This window comes from Hetaerina americana, unplaced genomic scaffold (assembly GCF_022747635.1).
Source record: "Hetaerina americana unplaced genomic scaffold, ioHetAmer1.1.p SCAF_39, whole genome shotgun sequence".
NCBI classification, from domain to species: domain Eukaryota; kingdom Metazoa; phylum Arthropoda; class Insecta; order Odonata; family Calopterygidae; genus Hetaerina; species Hetaerina americana.
This window is the reverse complement of record NW_027286974.1, coordinates 3,540,801-3,560,800: the sequence shown is the minus strand read 5'-3', so window position 1 is coordinate 3,560,800 and position 20,000 is coordinate 3,540,801. Positions and strand designations below refer to the sequence as shown.

At 39.5% G+C, this 20,000-nt stretch overlaps 1 protein-coding gene across 1 annotated transcript in view; it reads right to left on the bottom strand.

Moving 5' to 3' along the window:
• The window catches only part of LOC139691708 (uncharacterized), a 61,023-nt gene that overhangs the window by 11,955 nt on the left and 29,068 nt on the right, over positions 1-20,000 (bottom strand). The window contains exon 4 of the mRNA XM_071589558.1: positions 3,495-3,536. Coding sequence (XP_071445659.1) covers positions 3,495-3,536 — 42 coding nt within the window. The remainder of the gene's footprint in view (positions 1-3,494; positions 3,537-20,000) is intronic.

Genomic DNA, 20,000 nt, shown 5'->3' with positions numbered 1-20,000 from the left:
ACCGAGGCGTCCTCTTAAACTCTGAAATTTTGGGGCTTTTTAAAGGAACTAGATGTTGTGACGAAATGCCGTACATACAATGTCACAGGCATTCGTATTCGTGCGCGAGGCGCCACTGTCCACGAGGTTAAAGCCAACTTTAAAAACTTATGGCGTTTTCACTTTGACAAATTCCAAAGAAACTGCGGGAGATGCCGCAACAGTAACTTTTAACGGAGTCATCCCCTAATGTGCATTTCAATGCAACAATTTCAGAGTGCAAAAAAACATTCGCCTTGACTGGGATTCGAACCCAGATCCCTCAATATCCGGTCGAGTGCTTTAGCCACTTAACTTTAGCCACTATCCCAGTCAAGGCGAATGATTTTTACGCTCTGAAATTGTTGCATTGAAATGCACATTAGCGGATAACTCCGTTAAAAGTTACTGTTGCGGCATCTCCCGCAGTTTCTTTGGAACATATCAAGTGTTTACGGTGAAGTACAGCGGTAAAATTTATCATAAGAAATTACTCCTGAGAAATGTACTAACAGCTGTTTAATGCGGTGATAATTCTCTGATAAGGAAGGAAACATTTGTCTTCAAAGTGGATTAATAAGTGCTTTATTAAAGATAGAAATGCCACGAATGATACAAGGGCTGGATGAGCTTCAATACCACCATAGCTGTGTTTGACTTTGATACAACATTGATCGTGTGTGCAGTGGTCCCTTTGTCCTTCTTATCCGATCGTCATCTGTGATCCGAATGATATCAGCTGATATGAACTGAATTTAGAAGAATCAACAGTACACATTATTTCATTACCGAATGACACGATTGAATGGATGGATGGACTGGATCCTTGGATAAACACCAAGCACCACAATCAACGCACCATTCAGCACCACATTATACATCAAAGCATTCAGATAGTTCCCCGTTGTTTCTGGCAAAGAGTTTAGTCACCTTGGTCCGTATCCTTAATCTTATAGATCTAGGACTTCTTCCTATTCCCATAAACTGTACTAAAATGTGATAATTGTGGATATTGTACATCACTGGGCACAATATGATGGGGAGAAGAGACACAATCAATAACAAAGCAAAGAAACGACACGAGAGAAAACTATAAAGAGCCTTAAAACTTCCTTAAAGGACTTCCAAGGGGAGGGTGCTCTATCACTAAACAGTGAATGAAAATAAGGAGAAGATAATGGAATATATAAGAAGAAGACATATAGCAATACTACGAATGGAGAGAGAGTACTTTGAATAAGAAGGGTAAACAACAAAACCATTGATATGTAGAAGACTATAAAATTAAAGCAAAATAAAGTTTTCTTGGCCACAGGTTTGCATATTTATTGAATTAGACCTTATGTATAGAAATGATTCAATACTGATATCAGCTGATTGTCTGAATTCAATAAAAATCAACAGTTTTCACACACACTAATACTATATTATTACCGAACGACACAATGGATGGATGGATCGATACTTTGACACAAACCATGCACCACAACCAAAGCACCATTCAGCACCACATTATTCAGAGCATTTAGATTGTTCCCCGTCGCTTCTGGCATTAAAAAATTCAATCCCCTTTGATCCTTGATTATCAATCCTCCTTATTCTAAATAGATCTCTCGCCCCTTAGCGACTTTTTCCTACATATTCCCAATTAAATGCATTAAAATGTGATAATGAGGGGACAATGAACATCACTTGGGCACAAGATGTGTGGAAGACACAATAATAAAGCAAGGAAAGGACACGAGAAAACTTAAAAAGCCTTAATACCGCTGCCTTAAGAAGGAGGAGGACTTCCAAGGGGAGGGTGCTTTATTATTAAACTGTGAACGAATAGAAGAATCAGATGGAGTATATAAGAAGAAGAAGGCATAGCCATAATACGAATTGAGATAGTACTTAGAATAAGAAGAGGAATACAACAAAATCTAAGATGTACAGACTCTAAACTTTGCAAATCAAGTCTTTATGGCCTCAGTTTGCGTATATTTAGGACAGGGAAGCATTGGTAGCATTGGTCTACATGTACTTAAGCTATGTCTGTACAAAATCTGCAATCCATCTCCAGATGAGAGTAACACATGTTTCAAGGACGCTCCGTTATTCCATCGACTGTAACACTAAGATGCAGCACTGCTATTTGTATTTCGGCTGTTATAACGGCATCCACTCAATCTGAAAGACATGCTGAAGGTATGAAAGGCCCCGCGGTACAAGGCACGACGAGAGTTATGGCAATACAAGCCATCTAATCGCAGTTCGCCTCAGTCTTCTCCCCGATCCCCCGATTAACCACGCCACAAATTAAGAGAGACATGCCCAAATCAACGCACTTATGGAATATAAGAAGAAGGCATAGCCGACTACAAATAGAAGAAAATACTTTGAATAAGAAGGGAACAACAAAATCATAAATGTACAGGGTCGCACCCAAAAGTGGTAGGAATGATTTTTTTACAAGAATTTCATTGACGATATACTTACATTGACTTAATAATCTTCAAAGTATGCTCCTTGAGCTGCTACACACTTAGTATAACTTTGCTCCCATTCCCCGTACGCCCGCTGGGAATTTTCTTTGGGGATGCCGTTGATGACCCTCGTCGAAGCCTCTTGAACGGCCTTTATCAAGTCAAAACGTCGTCCCTTGAGCTGTCTTTTCATCAGGGGGAAGAAGAAGAAGTTCGGTGGTGCCAGATCGGGAGAATAGGGCGGGTGTGGTAACGCTGTATTTGGCCAGGAGCTGTCTGACGACACTCAGAATTTTCGGCACCATCTTGGCGCACACCTTGCGCATGGCCAAATCCTGTGAAATAATGCGTTGGATGTTGGATGCAGACAGACCCAACTGGTCTGCAATTTCTTCACTGGTTAAGCGTCGGTCTGTCTGTGTTCAGCAGTGTCCTCACTCTGGCCACATTCGTGTCGGTTCTTGCCGTCCGGAGCGATGGTCGTCTTCAACGAGCTCCCTACCCTCTTCAAAAAAACTCGTGCCACTCAAATACTGTGGAACGGCTGAAGGCAGTGTCCCCATAAGCCTGCTTGATCATATCGAGGGTCTCAGTTGCCGTCTTCCCGAGTTTCGCACAAAACTTCATGGAATAACGTTGCTCTAAATATTCATATTCATTTTGTTTTTCGACGCGGAAAAATACTTGCTTCACTTGAAACGGTATCCTCACTCAACGACAGCCCGCAGGCAACTGAGGTTGGTGTCAGTCTGTTGCTAAGATCCCCCTCCACCTTAACCTGCCAGGCAGACCCCCCTCCACCGCTCCGTTCGCGCCAGAGAAAATCAGTCCTACCACTTTTGGGTGCGACCCTGTATACTCTAAATTTTAAGCAAAATTAAGAATTTAATGGCCTTTCAGTTTGCAAATTTATTTGATTTATTGGTAGTACTCTCCAGAGAGACTAAAGTTAACTTATGAAAGTCAATTAATGCTACAAATGTCTTCATTCCTTCTTCACTCACTCACCTGCCCATAATTCCTTGGCCGTTGGCTCCACCACCTTCTCCGCTGAAAAAACAAAAGCAAAGAGGTGCGTCAGCAAACAGAGAGAGCAACTCGCTCTAGATCCACAATACGCGCACACTTTCCAACAGACAAATGCAACTCCCAAGGGCGTGCAAATCCCTCATTAATCTCCATTATTGAAATAGAAAGAAAGACTCGTACTTTTCCACAGATTTTATTATACGGCACGACGCGTTTTACCGACTTGCGGCATCATCAGGTACAATCGTGCCGTATAATAAAATCTGTGGAAAAGTACGAGTCTTTCTTTCTATTTCAATAATGGATATCAATTACTTCCACGAAGTGAAGCCTGAAACAATAGAATATACCCTCATTAATCATTCATAGAAAACAGAACTATCTTTTCACGGTCAATCGCACCACATGTTTCAATCCGTCCGACAAGAAAACAAATGACCAAACCATCTCCTGGCCAAACCATGAGTACATCACGTCCTACATAGCTTTTTGAAACCCAAATACCAAAGAGAAGGTTCAAAAATTTATATTTCCCAAGTGCTCAACGACATTAGTCTATTTAAAACATTACCAAACAATTATACTGATATTTGACACTAAACCGACATGATCCCAGTCAGAATCTATTGTTCAATAAATCCAATTCAAACATTCAAGTCGTCTTGCTAAGAAAATATGAAGGTAAGCTGAAAACTAATGCAAACATGTGATTGTAGACCACACAAACAAAATGACCTTAAGAATCACTCCTGGTCTGGTGGCATGTGGAAGTAACATTCCCCCTTCAACACTTATGCTCAGGTTAGTGTTTTGAGAAGCGGATGAAGTATTTGAGACGTGTTCTAGTGTTGTGTGCTATATATATGTCAACATTTGCGAGTTTATAAACAGCGTGTATATTACAAAGTGACTCAATACTGAGATTCAATCATAGTTTATAAAAGGGCTGTTTATTATGGTTTACAATGCTGTTGATAGGTCTCCTATCAATCTGATGGGTAGTAAAATTTCGTGGTTGGTGAGCCTGGGAAATGCCAATAATTGTTGATGATGAAACACGGGCCGCGGACGTCCGAGATCACTGACCCACAGACGATATAAACATCGCGTCAACTCGTCCTTGAAGATTTGATTCAAAAATGACCAAAAGCGAATCACTCATCGAAAGCGTATTTAAGCAAACCATTTTTTGGAATATATATCCAATGTTGGAACGTGTGTCGGCTTTATTTATTGTACAATTGGGATAATACAGTGATAATTCTATGTTCACGAAGGGTCCATTGTGGGCCATATCACGGACAGAGAACAAACACAAAACCCTACTCCTTATAATTCCCTTGATCTTGTGCCTTTTGCGATTATTATTTTCACTTTCAAAACCAGAGACATAACTCAAAGGATAATAAGTACACCTGGGACAAGGAGGTGAAGGCAAAAATACAATAACAGCATGGTGTTTAAACTCTCCATGTTTTGACACATATATAGCACACACTTAGAACACGTCTCAAATACTTAGTCCGCCCCTCAAAATACTACACTGGATTAATTATGTAACGACCTCAAACCTAAGCAAACATGCGTGTTGAGAGGGGGAATGTTACTTCCACATGCCATCAGACCAGGAGTGCTTCTTTAAATCATTTTGTTTGTGGTCTATACAAGCACGTGTTTGCGTTAGTTGTACAGCCATACCATCGTATCAATGCATTAAATTCAACTAGGGCACGCAACGGCATCTTTGGTGAAAAACTAGCAACACGGCACACAAACCTGAATGATACAAGCAATCTGTTAACTGAATAAAAATAGAATTCGTACAAATAATCATTGTTCGGCGGTTATATAATAGGAGACTCCAATTTCGGTATGTTACTATGCTTTGGGATAAATTTAATTACATTCTGGATTGTATTAACAGCCAATACAATGCTTTTAAAATCAAATAATCCCGTCAGAGAGGTTGAAAGTAGTTAGCCAAGATCAAGAAGTTGGACGAGACTTAGTCCATGTATGGAAAAAGGTCACCAAAACTATATGAAATATGAATGGGACTAAATTTTTCAATAAAATCTTCATTTAGCGGTCAAGAAACACCTTCTATTATTATTATTAAGGAGAAGATATTAGGAAAAATACATGTTTTAACTTTTAAGTTGACCTAAGTTTCGAAAAAGATACTAAACGATTTTCAAAATATATGGTATGTATATATTTCTGCTATTTGCCATTCAAAACGGAAAATAATAGCTGCTTCAAACGATAACACCTAAACCAATAAAATGCCCCTTCTTTTACTTTTGTTCTTAGGGTATAACACCAACAGAGAACGACAAAATCCATACTATTAATACTAAATGATTGAATTTGGAGTTAAATCATTATTACGACACGTCTGTTCTCGTTTATCGCACATAAAAATACACCTTAATCCCCTGGGAGTTGCATGGCATTCATCACAAATCCACTGCACTTTCGACGAGACATAACACAGCGTGAAACTTTGATGCTCTGCGTTTGTATATTAATATTTGACGACTAATACTGAAGCCAATGCCATCAGAGTTCAAAGAAAAGGAATTATAGCCACAAAATGAAAGGCATTCATCGAATATTTCAATTGTACAACTCCTCAGAAGAGTATAAACACCAAACAACTTGTATTTGAAGCTATGTTTTACTCAGATCCCCACCACAATTTCTTACCGCCATTAAATTCTTCTTTCTCCATTAAACTCACACCTTCCATCTGTAAATACACCATCAACCTTCCCTGTCACAAGACACCTCACTTCAGAGCAACAAATTCACCACTTCCGTAGACATCAAAGCCACTAACAGTCAGCAATACCTACACCACACAAGCTGTCATCCTCAACTCACGAAACGCTCGATTCCTAACTCTCTCTCTATCCGCGGACACCAGATTGGCAACACCAGAGCCACTCTGAACAAATAACTTGACAATCTACATCTTGCAGACCTCAAACGCGGTTACCCAGAAAAGTTACTACGAAATAAAATCCACTGATCCACCCGACCACACACACCACACAATAACAAGCCCACATCTGACGCAGGACTCAACCTTTGCACCACCTATTTCCCCGGATCACACAGACTGAAAACCCTCCTTAAAGAACTGCTTCCAATTTTACATGACTATGACTTGACCTCATCCTTACTACCCCAATGCCCATCTATCGCATACAGATGACCCACCAATCTCAAAAACCTTCTGAGATCCACCACCAACCCTTTGGCACCCCCCTCCCGTGACAAATTTCCTATTATTTCCCCAACTTGCAACCGCCCCCGACGTAAAACTTGTCCACTTATTAGATCTCTTCCCCTCTCCCTGCATCCCCTCATTGCCCCCTCACCTCGTTCCTATTCTAATTGCCTCTCAAAAAACATTATTTATCTTTTGTCATGTAGAAATTGCACTTATTTTTACATAGGCGAATGCATTACCCCCTTATCCACCCGAATGAACAACCACCGGTACTCCTGTTATAATTCTGCCTCACTCTCTTCCCTTCTTATCCCAAATTCCCACAACCTTTCCTTTGACCAGTGTTTCTCCCTTACCATCCTACAATCCCTACCTGATTCTGCCACTACCGATGTAAAGATAGGTGAGAACTTGCGAATCTGCATATATACTAGCTTTTCAATCTTCAATATAATTGAAATTCTTGCCAGACATCGTTAACTCCCTTCCCAGCATACCCGTAGCCTTTCCCCCCAGACCTCGTATTCACCCCGCGGGAAACCTTCCAGTCTGACTGGAGGAAGGCTGAAGTTTAAGCTTTTAGCCTCACAGAAGACCAAAAGCTTAAACTTTCTGGAATATGAGTAGAACAAGCCACTCTTCATCTCCGCATATACTTCCTTCCTCCCTTCATTTCCCATCTTAAACATCCCTATCCATATCCTATTCCTTCTCTTCCAACTTCCCTCATCAGCCATTAACATTCTCCCCTTTATCCATCAAAATAGTCTTCTTATAACATCCCCAAAATTGCCAATCAATTAATATGCTCTCTCTCTGAATTTATCCATCTTTCTTTCTTCATTTCTCCTCCTCATCCTGATTTCTACAAAGCAATCCCCTCTCCTCCCCTCTCCCTCTCTTAACCAATCAAAAGCCTCCACTTCTAATCCTCCTCTCCCATTCCATGCCTCTTCTTTAATAACCGTGTTTCCACAGCCACATAACCACGGCTCCATAGATCAAGTGTATTCAAACATGGCATTCCTTACCAATACTCCAACGTCTACTGTGTCATCTCAATTCCCTCTTCTTCCTCCTCCTCTTTAATATATTCTAAATCTTCAATGCTCCTAATATAATGCAATTCTCCTACTCACGTCCCTAATACTACTATCTTGACACCATTTTGGTCCAAAACACACTTCCAGAGATGTGTATAAACTGTTCCAACTGCTCTAATACTAATTGCCAAATCCTAATTTGCACATAAAATACTTGGCCTTTTTTACTTTTTGGAAAATCGCATAACCTTTTTAAAACTTACATTCATTCTAATCCAATATCTAACGCAATGAATTTCTAATTCACTCAATCCAATTCTTTGCAACTCAATTCATTGACTGACTGGGGAATAACTATAGCTTCGTCATCAAATCAAACCAAACTGATTTTCAATGCATTCCAATGCCGACTTTCATTCATAGATTATAATGGAGTTGACAAAATTAATTATTTTAAAATGAATTTCCAAGACCTTTCTATCGTTCTCCTCCCTCAAAGAACGAAAACCGTCGAATGAAGTAGATTAAATTTATTTTCAGGGACATTTGTTAACAAAAATGAACTTCTATTCACAATTCACTCCATTGGAGAATGTAAAACTAAATCCAATTGGCATGATACTTTCCGATCTAGTCGACATTGTTCCAATGGGAACAACGCTAGCATTCAAAGTTCCACTCTGTGCATCACATAATTCGTAATAAGACCTACAATTGCACATTGAAAAGTAAGCTCTCTAATATTTTTTCATTGAAAATCAAATTTATTCTCTCATCTTTGCATACATCGTAGGAAAGGTTGAGAATTTATCTATTCTCCTCCATTTGCCGGCCCCGGTGGTGGCGGGGTAACGTCCTCGTCTGCCATTCCAAGGGTCGCGGGTTCGATTCCCGCCTGGGTGATTTTCCTTCTATCTATGGCTTGGGTGTTTGTAAATGTGACATTGTTATCGTTGTTAATAGTTCGATGTAAAGGCCAAAATGTGCTGTTTTTGGACTTATACTGAATAAATAAATAAATAAATAAAATAAATAAATAGTTGCCTTGAGGATCAATCACTTTTTGCATCTCCTCGTAAGCAGCTTTTTTATATACCGGCACCATACCTTTCTCCCGCTGCATCACACAAAGCCAACTGCGACCACTGCTCCTTGCAATTCCTCGTCTGATTTCTGGATTCAATACTGACTGGAGACCAAACACGGGCACATCATTACACCCCAGAAACAGAGGAACAGTCAAAACAATGACATCACACGACCTCACGAAAGCCCAAAAAGTCCACGACGGAGTAGTCAGCAGGAAAGGTTATGGCTACCGTTTTCTGGGACATGAAAGGGGTTCTATTGGTGGATTTCATGCCGAAAGGTAGCCCAATCAACTCAGAAATCTATAGTGAGATTTGACAAGCCTTTCAAACACAAAAGCAATGGTGTGCTCACCAAAGGAGTGTTTGCATATCATAATGCAATGCACGTCCACATGTCTTCACATCAAACGATGACCACCCCTTTACTCAATGGATTCGGCCGATGGGATATATCATCGACAACCCTCCTTAAAGCTCATACGTTGCCCCCAGAGACTAGTACTCGTTTCCTGCTCTCAAAAAACACCTTAGGAGGACAGAAATTCAAGTCAGACGAGGAAGTGCAAAGAAGCAGTCGTCAGAGTTGGTTTCGTGTTACGTAGGGGGAGAAAGGTAGGATGCAGGTACATCAAAAAACTGCTTAAAAGGATGCAAAAAGTGATTGATTGTCAAGGCAACTGTGTGGAAAAATAGCTAATTGCTCAGGCTTTCAATACGATGTACGCAAAGTTGAGAGAATAAATTTGATTTTCCATGAAAAAATATAAGATAGCTTACTTTTCAATACGCAATCGTATTAAGCAAATGACATTCTGTACAATCAATACACAATCATATCACGCCCACACTCAGAGAAAGAGATAAGACCGACAAGGAAAGAAACAGTACATGCATTTGGAAGGGCGTGAAATGGGATGTAACATACATAGCAAAAGTGTGATTGAGGTATCAGAAATGAATTCTTACATAGAAAGAAAATAAAATGCAAACTCACATCAAACAACAAAGAGAGGCTTCGGCATAATCTCTTCATTCTCCCAACACACTTGAAAGAGCTCAAGAAGTTTCCAAACAAGCGGTCCGAGACATAGTGTGCCAGTAACGGCACAGGTGCCGGGAAAACCGATTATGGTAGAGCCATGCCTAAGAACTACACACCAAAATCCATTCCAACGCACAGCCTGACTTCATCTCCTCGACGTTGAGAACATTTTGAAAATCACTTCGACACGAAAACGTGTGTTTTTCATTAACGGATTAAGTCACGTAAAACCATCTAGCATGCATCAAGAAATAGAAGACACATCCATGCAGTTCAATGTGCATCGAAATACTACATTGGTGCTGCAATGAAAGTTTAAGGGGGCTACGGGGGATAATTTGTATCCAACCCTTTATTAAGAGTTCGATACGAAACGAAAGATATTTGCGTCGTTCCAGGAAGTGTTAACTGGGTCTATCATTAAGGTGTGATGAGTGAAGCAATTTACAAAATCTCAATGCTTCATATGTACAGATATTTATAGATTGGTACGTGATAATTTACACCGAAAATAAACATCGTTGCTCAGGTATAAAATGCATATATGACTGTTCAATACAAACATATTTATGTACATATATATTAATGCTTATATTATATATATATGTTGCTGTACCCATACAATTATGTGTGCGTGTGTGTGTGTATGTATGTATGTATATATATATATATATATGTGTGTGTGTGTGTATACATATATTAATATATATATGTGTATACATATATATATATATATAGATATGTATATATAAAGCCATAAACACAGTCATTAACCCAAAGGTTGTTTTGGTAAGGGTGACTGTAGAGATCACCCAGTACTAAGCCCAATGGCATGTGAAATTCACACATTAGCAGGGTATTAAGGGTCCCGGTTATGGTTTCCCAGGAAGATCTGGTACCCAAAAAATCACATATAGCTTGGGTGGAGCTGCAGGTGCCCAGAGTGCCTTGCCCGGGAATCGAACGTGGGACCCTCCGGTCAGATGTCCAACGCTCGACCCACTGGACTACCGTGATCCATATATATATATATATATATATATATATATATATATATATATATATATATATATATATATATATATATATATATATATATATATATATATATATATATATATATATATATATATATATATAGAGAGAGAGAGAGAGAGAGAGAGAGAGAGATATATGTATTATTTATATATTTCTATATAAATATACACACACACATATATATATATTTATATATGTGTATATATATATATATATATATACACATATATATATATTTATATATGTATATATATATATATATACACATATATATATATTTATATATGTGTATATATATATATATATGTGTGTGTGTATATATATATATTTATTTATGTGTGTGTATATATACATATATATAAATATACATGGGGGTTTGGTAGTCCTGGAATAGAGCATTGGATAGAGCAGCATAAGAGCAGTGACCAGATGGTCCAGATTCAATTCCCATGCATGCCTCTTTATTTTGCACCCAACCTGGGCACCAGTTCCCGCCAGACTCTGCCTGTTACCCGTTCCACGGTACCAGTGCTGGAAAACCATAACCGTCATGATGGGAAAGAAGGAACAGGATCCCCATAATGCCCAGATCATCAACCCGACACAATAATATGAAGCAACAAGAGAATTTTAATGAATTAATCCCTTCAAAACTAATACAAACCAAAACACTTCAAACTCTTCAATTATGATTCAGCAGTGTTATGTTGTTACCATCAGTATAGCGTCCAACTAAAGCCATCAAAAAACAATTTAAAAAACCATCAAAAAGTGTGAGATTTGCGAATCAAAAATAAGAAAAATAAATGTATGCAAGTTACGAATGGCATTGACCAGTCCAAGCCCTCACACATCAACGAGAGAAGGTTATATTACGTGATGTGTGCAATCTCCGTCACATCTGCGATGATTTGGAATGCCTGAGACACCTTGCATCTGCAAGGGAAACGTTAATCAAGATGTCATCCAAGAAAACCTCAAAATCACACAACACCTGACCAAACACATCCAACTTCCTCAACTCACCCAGACTACAACTCTTACAAGAACTAACCACTTGACACACAGGGTGCATTCCAAAAATAAATGCAATTATTTTTTTAAAAAGTAATTTAGAGAATAGATTTGCACAAACTCTTAAAATTCTTCAAAGTACTCTCTCCTCGGGTCTCTACATTTTTTTACCAGCAACCCTATACACAGGATGTATTCCAAAAATAAATTCAATTATTTTTTAATGAGTAATTCAATGAAAAGATTTGCCCAAACTCTTAAAATTCTTCAAAGTACTTTCCTTTGGCCTCCTCAATTTTTTTACCAGCAATCCTATCCACAGGGGGGTTCCAAAAGTAATACAATTACTTCTTAATAAGTTATTAAATGAAAGGATTTACCCAAACTCTTAAAATTCTTCGAAGTACTTTCCTTCGGCCTTCACACATTTTTTTACCAGCAACCCTATCCACAGGGTGTGTTCCAAAAGTAATGCAATCATATTTTTGTTTAGGTAATTTATTGAAAATATTTGCACAAACTATTCAAATTCTTCAAAGTACTCTTTTTTGGCCTGTACACATTTTTTCCCACAACTCCCAGGGCACATACCGGCAATGACCGGTATGTGCCCTGGAAGCCATCTTTGGTGACCTCTCACACTAAAGGCTTTTTAGGGGGATTGAGATGATCAGTGGCTACCATACTGGCTTCTCACCCAGAGGGCCTGGGTTCAAACCCCGGCGGTGTTGAATATTTTTCAGAGATATCTCGATCCCTGCTTGAGTTGATTTCCGATAGAGGGCACTTTGAGTGAGTACGCCATCCGTCGGATGGACGTTTAACTATGTGACCCATTGGCGCCTTTTGTTAAGAGTAGGCTAATTCTAACGCTGGGTTCCCCTCCACCATTCATCCTTTCCTATCCATCCCTTATGGCACAAATGACCTCAGCTGTCGGTGGCCTCCCCTAAATACTACTACTAGGTTTTCTAGTCACTGAGTTAATTGGATCTCTTCTGAATGGATGATAAAATAGGTTCCTATCAGGGCTGCCTTGATCGGAGGGAACAAAAAGAAGTCTCTGCTGGGACGACGTCATGACTAAATGGCACCAGGTGGGGCAGCGTTGGCCTGACCTGGTTTTTGGCTAGGAACTCACGGACCCATAGTATGTTGTGGCAAACACCTTAAGGCACGAGCTAGGTGCACACTTTCATTTCATTATTAAATCCTCAGCAACAACGCAAAACACAAGAGTAGACCGTAAGCCCAGTTCATTGCCAACTATCTTGATACTCAAACAACGGTCAAAGTCCAACAATTGTCGAACAAGAGCCAAATTGTTGCCGGTTTTGCTGTTTCGACGGCTGCCCAGAGCGTTGTTTATTGTGGTCCTCATCTTTCCGGCCCCTACTTGAAAGGCCTTCCTTAAACCACTTGTGAGTAAGACAAGAGCAGAGTCCCCCAAAGTAAGCCTAACAAATCATTTTGTTAGTTTCCTAGAATAGATTCTTTCTGTTTAACACAAAACTTAACATTTTTACCAAAAAAAAACATTTTTTCAGTGACACGGGTGGACTAGCAAAGGTTTATAATAACTGACATATCTGCTGCTTCCACAGCTTGGAGAGAACTGAGACCGGCTTTGCGGCAAAGCTTACCGTCTCCCCCACCAACTCCAAGTCGTTTGATCCCACCTCAACCATTGGGAACGACATGGGAAATTCAATCGCATTATTTTAGGAACGCACCCTGTATGTACACAATACCTCTTCCTTACACAAAAAGGTCTATAGTATAAATTAAATCCAGTTTCAGTTGCACGAGTAAATTAGTACGGTGAAACCAGGTATATTTAAATACATAGTAACGCCAGAACAAAACTACAGGGTTCGTCTGGAAAATAAGTGTACTGACTCCTGGGCTGGGCGCGCCGCACCAGGCGCGCCCAGCACCGCTCTGACGGGCTGCGATTGGAGGGGGGTATGTTGGCAAGCGACGCTGAAAAAGGCAGTCGGCTCTGAGCTGTGGTGTAGTGAGGAGCTCTGTTAACGCGAACCTCCACGCTCGACCCACGTCACGGAACGCGATGCCGAAGTTTTTGGAGCAGCGTTATTCCATCAAATTTGCGGTAAAGCTTGGGAAATCGTCTACCGAAACTGTCGGTATGATTAACCAGGCTTACGGGGAGTCAGCCATGTCCAGAAACATGATCTTTCGGTGGCACAAGATGTTCGTGGAGGGCAGAGAAGAGGTCGACGACGAACCACGGCCTGGACACCCATCAACGACACTCACCGACGAAAATGTGCAAAAAGTTCGCGATGTACTGAACTCTGATCGTCGTCTTAGTGTTCGGATGATAGCAGAGCAGTGTAATGTGCCAAAAACAATAGTGCACGAGTCGCCCGCGTCCGGCCAGCGATCAAAAACATCTGGCGGCTGCATCACGACAATGCGCCGTCTCACACCGCTCTTGTCGTGTCGGACTTCTTGGCCAAGCACGGCGTGGCAACGCTGCCGCACCCGCCCTACAGCCCGGACTTGGCACCACCGGACTTCTTTCTGTTCCCGAAGATAAAGAGGAGTTTGAAAGGAACGCGATACGGGACTTTGGACGCCGTCAAAGAGGGCGTGACGACGTGTCTTCGAGAGGTTCCCGATGATGCCTTCGCGGGAGCGTTCCAGGAATGGGAACGCCGCTGGAACAAGTGTATCGACTCACAAGGGTCCTATTTTGAGGAATATATTAGCTTAAGATGTGTAACAGGGTAATAAATTTATTTTCCTGAGCTCAGTACACTTATTTTCCGGACGAGCCCTGTATTTCCTTTGCATTTATGAGATTCACACATCACAGACAACCTTTGCAACAATAACCAAAAGTTTTTCCCCTTTGATATAAATATTTAAATATTTCCCAAAAGCCTTAATAAATAAATTAACGGATAAAGTGTGCCTCAATATTTACCTTTCATTAAAACCATTTCACCTAAACGGAGACTTCTTAGAAGCTTCAAAATAAAAAAAAAATTGCGCAAACATAAAATGTTTCCTTGCGCAACCAGACAACAACAGAAGGATAAGGATTTCTGCATAGGGCATTCAGGAACGTGCATTTAACGTTCGGGTACACACAGGGGGATGGTGTTAAGACAGTATTAAAAAGGAAAAACACACAGTTATACACACCGAAAACGTTGACAGCCATTGTGTATGAGATAAAACAAGAGAGACACGCAGGCATCCGCAAGGCACAATGTACACTGAGAGGGGAGACACTGAAATTTTACAAAACGCAACAAGTGCAAAAGAGAGGGATTGATAATTAACTGCCCAACCCATTGGCAAAAAATGAGGTGACGTGTTTAACAGTTTGCAAAAACAAACAGGGAAGTATTCGGTGAATTGCGCAAAATCCATACTGGACTCAATCAATTACCCCTTCTATTACGCAGGTCCTATTATTGCGTGGACAAAATTTGATTGAAAATTTGCTAAAAAACAGAGTATTCAACCTTTTTATGCTTAAATTTAAAATTTTTTAAATCGGAAACCAAGTTTCTGAGACAATTGATAACATGAAACCAAGTTTCCGAGCCGAACACACCCAATTTCACCATTGACATATTTAGCACTTCCTCTTTTGTGCTTCTTTCCGACCATTTCAACTTTTAAATCCTTCTCCAAACACCAATGTCTCCATTACAAGGTTCCAGAGTCCACCTATAATCTCGTCTCCTCAATGACCAAGTTTCCGATCCATTCAAACAAGGATGACCAGGTTTCTGAGCCAAACACTCCCAATTTCACCATTGGCATATTAAGCACTTCCTTGTTTGTTCTTCTTTCCGTCCATTTCATCTTTTAAATCCTTCTCAAAACAACCATGTCTCCTTTAAAAGGCTGCCAGAGTCCCCCTATAATCTTGTCTCCTCAATGACCCAGTTTCCGATCCATTCATAAAAGGATGACCAGGTTTTTGAGCCACATAAAATTCCTCTCTGTATCACAATTTTCATTTTATCTTTTCTTAACATCTCGGTCATCTCAATTCCTTTCTCTGTGTGTGAAATCATTTTGCCTAATGCATTGCTCCTCGTCTCTAGTGCAGTGGTGCCTTCCAGGCATGGCAGACACATGTCTCCTTGCAAGTGTACTTATTACTGATTGCAGGAAGGGAGGAGAAGAGTATTTTTTTAAGAATTTAAATCATTTGTACAAGTAAGAAGATCAATAAATCTATTTTCCCTAGAGAAATATATGAAATCATGTGCACTTATCTCAAAATGGATCATGTAAGTGCCTAAGTGTCCAATTTTCACACTCTGAAATGCTTGCGTTACCGGTGCATCTTCTTCGAAGATGCCTCAACAAAACAATGGACAGGGCAGTGGCCCGCAAAAGAACGCATAACATGACGACATCCCCCAAAACGTTCACCCTGATGATTGTTACTCAAGGTTTTCGACACCCCTTCAGTTGTGCTCCCAAGAACAAACATATATCTCGGGATCGCAGCATTGGCAGTGGGTTGGGCAGTTGTAAACAGTCGTGGAGGAGGCGGGAAACGCAAGCAAACCACGCGCACATCAAGAGATAAAGAGAAAGACAGAGAGAGACAGAGAGAAACAATTAACAAACGACAATGTGACTTACAAACACAGACTTAACAACCTGTGGGGAAGAAAGAGAAAGAGAGATGGGGAATGAGAAAGATAGGACACACAATACATTCATTGTTTATGTACACACGCATACGCAATAGGCACATTGTGGATATCAAAGAGGAAAGAACACGTACACAAGTCCACAGGCCTGCCAACCGTCAAAGTTCGATTACACCAAAAGTTTTGCCACAAATGTGTCAATCCCTCTCGACGTTTCGGTGCTCAGAAAAAAATCAAAACTAATCACGCAACAGAACAGCGCAACGCAAACGGAACCATAACCTGAGTGGATTCTTGTGAAATTAGCCAGTGTAATAGACCATGCAAAATTGCAGCAACCAGTCATTGTCTTGGGAAAACCTTGATGCTTTTACAAAAGCTTCCCGATTGGTATTAATTCCCAATTTACAAAACATTTCATTCTTTTCCGGAATTTATGAGGACTTTCCAGAAAGTTATCTCAAGTGTTTGTGTTACCGTGAAAATTAGACAGATAATAAATTGCGCACTGTACAATTTACTGCACTCAATGCAACAATTTCAGATTGAAAAAATCATTCTCCTTGACCAGAATTGAATTATTTCTGAAATTGTTGCATTGAAATGCATGTTAGTAGATGACTCCATTAATAAGTTACCGTCGGGGCAGTTTAAATATGGAATTCAACAAAATCTTCATTGGATAAGAAGTATTTTTACGTCTTGAGGGAATATTATCTAATATAATCATTGTGAATTTTAAATAAATTTTGAATCCTGGTCTCAGCAAACTGTTTTCCGGATTTCAAAATTTCTCGCGAAACATTTCTGATATGAATTTCAAAATCTTTCTGTAGACATCATTACCCCCGACAATTATAAGATCATCAAAAAACATTTCTGTTCCTTCACAGATTAATCGAAATTCCGAAAGAGTTGTCTTCAAGACTTTTGGCGAGATATCCCTTCAAGACATTTCAGGAGGACTCACACAAGTCTGCCCCAGAAATAAGTAGAATGATCTTTGGCACCAATGAATACAACCTCTGGAGTGGTACAATTTGTGGTGGGAAAAATGTTTATAGGCCTTGGAGAAGCAACATGACCTGCGACAATACTCTATGGGCCGTCACAGTCTGCGGATTGATGCTAGACTGAACCCCTGTTCAAAGAACGTATCATGAATTCACGATTCCAAATTCCAATTGAGCAATTAATGATATGCAATAGTAAATTGTGCGTTAAATCTTTCAATAAATTGTGTTTTGAGAGATCACGACCGTGGTATGAAGGATGCCATATTATGTTTGGAGATGAATGTTCAAAAGTGACGGTTGTTTTATTATCTGCTTCTGCATTGTGCGATGGATGTCTCTCTCTCTCTGTGGGAGAGGGTAGAGAGGAGGAGGTTGACTTGACGAGGAGGAACAACAGTGCCCACCAACAACAACAATGCAACCAACAGTGTGAGATGAAGACGTCCAATACATACAAGACAGACACTTACTCAATTCCCATTCCCATTGATTGACCCACGGACATCAGTGTGACAGCAGATGTTATTAGCAGAAGAAGAGGAAGAGTGCTGCATTGATCAGAAAACCACAGTGCATTGCGTTGTTCTTAAATACAGAAGATTAAATAACAATCCAATGAGAGAAAGTTGTGTTTATGTATATATATATATATATATATATATATATATATATATATATATATATATATATATATACACATATATATATATATACACACACACGAGGGTCATCCGGAAAGTAGTACCCGTTCGTGAAATAAAAAGACAAAAGTAAATATTAACAAACATAAAAAATTTTATTTGAAAGAGGGTACTTTAAACTACTTCTCAACATAATCTCCAAGCAAATTAAGGCATTTGTCATAACGTGTGACAAGTTTCTGTATTCCTGCTGCATAGTCCTTCGCCGCCAGCTCATTGAGATACGCGAGGGACCCATCTTGCACAAATTTTTGCATAATGCAGATGGTGTTTAACAATTTCATGAACAATTGTTCGAGAAACATTGGGAAAATGCTCACAGATGTCATCAATTGTGACGCGCCGATCGTTCCTCACGAATTCGTCAACTGAGCTCACCAGTTGGTCTGTAATGACAGACGCTCTCTCCGAATGCTCATCGTCGTGTGTGTTCCCCCTCCCCATGTTGAAGTTGCGACACCACCGCCGAACAGACGACTCGTCCATTATATTGTCTCCATACACCTCCTTTAATTGGCGATGAATATCACATGGGCGAACGTTTCTTGCATTGAGGAATTTAATCACTGCCCTCACTTCACAACTGGCGGCGTTCTCAATTTTTTTAAACATTGTAAACAATCACAGAAACAACACAGGCAATGCTAGCGTCACGCAACTTGGCTCAGAGAAGGCAGACAAGCCACTGAAGCTATCTGACCTCGTCCAGTGGCTACTCGCGTCGTCAGCACTTCATGCGGCACGAACGGGTACTACTTTCCGGATGACCCTCGTATGTATATATGTATATATGTATGTGTATATATATATATATATATATATATATATATATATATATATATATATATATATATATATATATATATATATATATATATATATAGAAGATTAAAAAAAGAGCCAATGAGAGAAAGGTGTATTGTATGTATATATATATATATATATATATATATATATATATATATATATATATATATATATATATATATATATATAGTATATGCTTTCATAGACGTAACACGGAAGTGCCGAATAGTACAATACACAGTAACACATAATATAGAAACACAAAAAAAGAGAACACTCACACGTATTTTCTTGATATTTCGACGGAAACAATCCGTCTTCCTCTGAAGATGTAGAAGTAGCATTACTTCTACATCTTCAGAGGAAGACGGATTGTTTCCGTCGAAATATCAAGAAAATACGTGTGAGTGTTCTCTTTTTTTGTGTTTCTATATTATGTGTTACTGTGTATTATATATATATATATATATATATATATATATATATATATATATATATATATATATATATATAATACACAGTAACACATAATATATATATATATATATATATATATATATATATTGCCATAACATGGTCTCCCCAAAGGTGCCGTCGGAAGGAAGACTGCTACTTCTTGTGTCTTCTGCAATCTCTTTGCCCTCTTTGACCTCTTGCTTTACTGTTGAAAGTGACCTGGATTGTATTCAGAGTAACTGGTCTACTTGTGACGAGACATGGGGCCTTTGAGTATCGACCCAAGTACGACCCTTAGTTTGAGTACTATTTTGGACCACTTCAGAGATTATGTTACAAAGAGGTCGTAAAGGTGCCTTTAACGAGGGCCCTGTCGATGCCATGGTA